General features: G+C 38.0%; 1 protein-coding gene across 2 annotated transcripts in view; it reads left to right on the top strand.

Annotated features, from left to right (window-relative positions):
* The window catches only part of stim1b (stromal interaction molecule 1b), a 42,850-nt gene that overhangs the window by 29,863 nt on the left and 7,747 nt on the right, over nucleotides 1-5,240 (top strand). For both annotated transcript variants that reach the window (XM_016240404.1, XM_016240403.1), the window contains exons 8-12: nucleotides 731-908; nucleotides 2,974-3,141; nucleotides 3,264-3,364; nucleotides 3,742-3,977; nucleotides 4,200-4,286. In XM_016240404.1, the coding sequence (XP_016095890.1) occupies nucleotides 731-908; nucleotides 2,974-3,141; nucleotides 3,264-3,364; nucleotides 3,742-3,977; nucleotides 4,200-4,286 (770 nt within the window). The remainder of the gene's footprint in view (nucleotides 1-730; nucleotides 909-2,973; nucleotides 3,142-3,263; nucleotides 3,365-3,741; nucleotides 3,978-4,199; nucleotides 4,287-5,240) is intronic.

Raw genomic sequence — 5,240 nt, 5'->3', positions numbered from 1 at the left:
TATCTATCTATCTAGCTAGCTAGCTATCTATCTATTTAGTCTGTCTGTCAAGTTTTTTTTTACCTTGTGAACTTTTGTAGTTGTCCTCTACTGTTAGTTTCCTTCCTTTTCATTTATCTTATGCTCTCCCTCCCAGAGTGTTATGAGTGAGTGTTACACTCTGCCTTGGCCACTGTGATTTATACCTCACCTCCTGTTTGAACTGGGACTATGTCAGCAGGAGAGAAGGCTATCCAGTGCACTGATCAGCCCTCTCCACTTTTATGTTCCCCCACCCTCTTTTTCTTTTCTTCTAATTTCTTTGACTAATAAAGGAGATATACATAGACTGTGTGATAATATCACATATATGTCAAACAAAGCTGATTTCAATCATTTAAATTGAACTGAAGACTTCTTGTCAACCAAGTGCATCATTAAGCCACATGAATATCTAAATTTAGCCATCCATGTCCCGGAAACTCGTAGCTGAGAGGTGAGATTTCCCTGTAAAGCTGTAAGGACGTTTCAACACAGAATTACCACACTGAACAGGCCACATCTTGTTCAGCTGTCTTTTCATGAGAAGGAAGAGGTGTGGTAGAGTCTTGCAGATCCAGTTCCCTTTTCATGTCTGCTCATTTGTCCAGTGCGCCACCTGCTGGTGATTGAGGGAAACTATATTATCTTGTTGGTTAAGTAACAAATCCATGGTGGTTCAGTTTGAGATTGATGATGTGCTTCTGTTTAGGCTGCAGATTGCACAGGAAGAGCATCACATGGTGGAGGAGGAGAAGGTCAACCTGGAGCGGGAGATGCGAAGCGAGATTGATGCAGCCAAGCAGGAGGCACAAAGACTACGAGAACTGCGTGAGGGAACTGAGAACAAGTTGAGCAGACAGAAATATGCAGAGCAGGAGCTGGAACAGGTATCACAAGGCCTTATTAACAGTAGGTACAACTTGCGAGAAGATGTTTTTTTCTTTCCTTTTATCAAAATGAAACCTTGCCAGAGGCAACTTTTACCACATTTATTTCAAATATGCAAATGAGGCATTGTCTCATTAAATGTGCACAGTTTTACACAAAAAAATGTTTTGTATAGTCTGTAGACTTTTTTTTGGTAATTGTTAAAACTCTTATCAACATGTTGTTTAAACATTTAGTTAAAACTGTAAAACATCCCCTTAAATTTATTTTGTTTAAACATTTCAAGAGGATGCTTTTTTCCTGTTTTTCTTTCAATCCCTTGTAAATATAAATAGCATGTTTTATGTTGAAACACATGCCTCTTTTCACTGTTCGCTTATTAGCAACATGTTTGGACATCCTCATAGTTTCTCATAGATTTAAGTTATAGGTATCAGCAAATTTAAAAAAAATTTAAAACTAAAATTGATTAAAAATACAATTACGAAATGAAATGCATAGAATTTTTAAAAAATCAATTCATAAGATAAAAAATGTAAAACAATCTATTATTTGAGTGCAAAATATAGCAGAAAGTCAAAATTATGAAATTTCACGGCTTTAAAAATATTTAACGCAATTAATGCAGAGTTGGCCACCCCACTCACAAGTGCTGCTTCTGTCTCTTTTTTTCTTGACAAGAATAGCGTTTATTTAGACGCATAATGCATTTACGACCACATCAAACGGGAGACTTTTCAGACGTGCCCTCCAACTTTGCCTCACCATCAGGCGCTAGTCAAACGATTGAGGAAAAGTTACAGGTGACGAGGGAGCTTCTGTAGAACAACATTTAACTGCAGTCAGATGAGATGTTGTCAGGTCATATATCAGTAAAAACCAATTTTCCTGCCCGTTATACTATGCTCATAGTATGTGCTCTTCAATTGCACACACAGATGTTGCACTCTGTTCACACTCTGTTCCCCTGCATTAGTTCCCTAGTTTGTTCCCTTAGTTGTTATTTGACTCCACACCTGTCCTGTTTTCATCTTGATTACGTTTTCCATGTATTTAAACCCTGTGTCTTCAGCAGTTCGGTGTCTGCTATTGTTTTGGATTATGGATGTTCTTGTTTTCTCCCTGTTGGTTTATTAAAAGATCTTACTTGGACTCCTTCGTCGTGCACTCTTTATGCTTGACAGCCCGTAACAGAGGTATTTATGTCATCAGCTAAGTCATGAAGGTACCAAAAAAGGCCATTAAAGCTGCCTTAAAACTGTGCATGCATGTAAGTATCCTGGAGCAGCCCAGCACTGTCTCCCTCATCTAACAAACAGCTCATTAGTAGAGACGTTAAGACCTGAAGTGGGTCAGAAAAGGTAAATGTTTGTGAGAAAATAAGATGCGTGTCAGATCCGTGTCATGTTCAGCAGCAGCAGCAGCTCTTAAAGTAATAGCAGCCAAATAACCTAATAACCCAGCTGCTGTGATGTCTGTTAATCAAAGAACGAAAGAAAAAAAGAGGAAATCAATAATTTTGTAGCTTTAAGGATTCATGTATATTTAATTTAGAATTTAGTGTTTGATAACGGTATTCCATTTCTGTATATTTCCTACTTGCTAAAGTTTACTGTATGTGTAGATTGTTTTAAGTTCACTTAAATTAGAAGTTATTTTTGAAAGTCTAATAAATGTTAAAATTGATAGCTCTCAATTATACTGTAATGTTGAATGGCTATATTTGAAATGAATATTTAATATTTAAAAACTTAAATATTAGGTTGGATTAATCGTGATTAATTTCAGAAAAAAATTTGCAATTTTTTTTTAAAATCTTTTGACAGCACTATTATGAAATTCAACTAAAGTTATCATTTCTATGTGTAGTTCCTGCCCTTAGATTTATTTTGTTGAAAAGTAGTGCTTTTTTTCCACCATTGACTTGCCAGCAACATTCACCTTAAAGGTGTCCCATCACCATGGGAACTGCTGAAGTGGCACAGAAGAGGTTTTACACAATTCCCTCCTCAAAACATCCTCCCTCCTGCAGCCAATATTAATGAGTTTGTGTGTTTGTTTTAGGTGCGAATGGCTCTGAAGAAGGCTGAGAGGGAGCTGGAGTTGAGGAGTGGCTGGGCTCCTCCTGAAGCTCTGCAGAAATGGCTGCAGCTCACACACGAGGTGGAAGTGCAGTACTACAACATTAAGAAACAGCAAGCAGAAAGACAGCTCATAGTGGCTAAAGAAGGGGTGAGACGGTCAAATACTCACAGATTACTAGCTTTAACTGAATATTAAATCTAGTTTGCCTGTTCCACGAGCTGAACATCTAAGTAGTGCTGTTAACTATGATGTTGTGACCACTATAACAGGCAGAAAAAATCAAGAAGAAGAGAGGAACACTCTTTGGGACGTTCCACGTGGCCCACAGCTCTTCACTGGACGATGTTGATCACAAAATCCTCTCAGCCAAGTGAGTCGCTCTTACCATTTTTGGATGTAATGTGCAAGCTGAAATAAAGACCTGTTAAAAATTAATAGTTAAAAATAATTAAAAATACACCATTAAAAATAAAGGTTCCAGAGAGAGTGTTTTTTGCAGCAATGCTATTAAAGAACCATTTTTGGTTCCCAAAAAACCTTTCAATGAGAAGTCCTTAAAAGAGCCATTTGTTTCTTAATGTGAACTTTTTATTAATCTGAAGAACCTTTAATCCACTATAAAGAACCTTTTGTGGAATGGAAGGGTTCCATGGATGTTCTTCATGGAATAATAGATAAGGACCTTTATTTTTAGAGTGTAGAGCAACGAAACCAAACCTCACCTCTCTTTCTCTCTAACTTCTGCAGACAGGCTCTGGGAGAAGTGACCGCAGCTCTAAGAGAAAAGCTTCATCGATGGCAGCAAATTGAGATTCTGACGGGGTTTAATATTGTTAATAACCCTGGCATGTCATCTCTGGCCTCTGCCCTCAACCTGGACCCTGCTTTCCTGGGCATACGCCCCGCTGTACCCCAACACCTACTGCTATCCGATGACCTAGACGACATGGACGAGGACATACTTTCCCCAGGAACCCTACAATGTGAGTTTATCATGCACACAAATGTGGTACAATGAGTTAAATGTACTTTCATGTTGCTGAATCTGATCATATTCATCTGTGTCTCAATATAAAGCTTCTCAGCCGTCTATAACCACATTAAAATGATCCAGTGACCAGTTTTCTAACCCTAATACATGGCAATTAAGCTTTCCGTTGAGCTTTGCTTTTCCGTGGTGTGATATCATTGGCTAATGTCCGCAGATGCCGCCTGGCAGATGGATCGGCGAGTGAGCGACCTTTGGCCCGTGGCTTCCGAGAGCCAATCCCTGTGGAAACCAATCCCTTCTGGTTGGCACCACCCCCTTTATTCTCTCAGCCAATGCTAACACAAAGCAAATCTTTCTGTGCCATTCCCACTGCCCATTTAAGACCTTCTAGATGGAAATTGTGTATCCAGCTCTTAAAAAGACACCTTTAAATGTTTTAAAGTGCAGATGTGAAATGTGACATTCTCTGATAAACACCAGAGAATGTAAAATGTTGACCAAAATTTACCAGGTCTATTGCGATCATTATCGTAGATGTTATGAATTAGAAGCCACTGATTCTACGTCTACACTGATGACAACTTAACATCCCAAAATAGCAAGTTTTAAAGTACGGTCACATTTAACGTTGTTTGAAGTTTTGCGGGCTTAATACATTCATTACAACAGGAATTCTCACGATCAGGAATTTTAGCTTGCAGATTTTGCAATAGTTTCAGGCTGTTCGTGAGAATTTGCCACACTGTCCGACAGAAAGCTGCTTTGTTTGAAAATGACGTCTGTGTGAGGTGTGTTTTATATATCTCTACACTATTTACCATAGACAGAGGACCTTTTTTGTCCACAAATTTCCGTCAAAATGCCACTTGTGTGACCACACTTTATATTGAAGTTGTGCTGCAAAACAATGCTCTGTAGCTAGCTAACCCAAAGTTTTCTTTTTATATATATATATATATCTATGTGCTTTCCACACTGAAATAGTTAACCCTGGGTTATTTTTACTTTTTTTTCTTATTCTGTTGCTGGGTTTCTAGGTTAGTGATTCACAATATTGTCTTTAGCACAGCAACTTGGTGTTAGCATTGAGTTAAAATCAATTTGTCAACCTTCTTTTTAGAATTCTTTTTACAATTTAGTGAGTAAAAATGTGTTAAACCAAGGTTAAAAGTGGCCTTAATCTATGGTTAAAAAAGACGTTAACCCAGTGTTAAAGGGTTAGTTCACCCAAAAATTAAAATGTTGTCATTAATTA

This window comes from Sinocyclocheilus grahami, unplaced genomic scaffold, assembly GCF_001515645.1.
Source record: "Sinocyclocheilus grahami isolate Dianchi unplaced genomic scaffold, SAMN03320097.WGS_v1.1 scaffold588.1, whole genome shotgun sequence".
In the NCBI taxonomy this organism is placed as follows: domain Eukaryota; kingdom Metazoa; phylum Chordata; class Actinopteri; order Cypriniformes; family Cyprinidae; genus Sinocyclocheilus; species Sinocyclocheilus grahami.
Note: the sequence above shows the minus strand (reverse complement) of the source record. Positions and strands in the feature narration are given on the sequence as shown.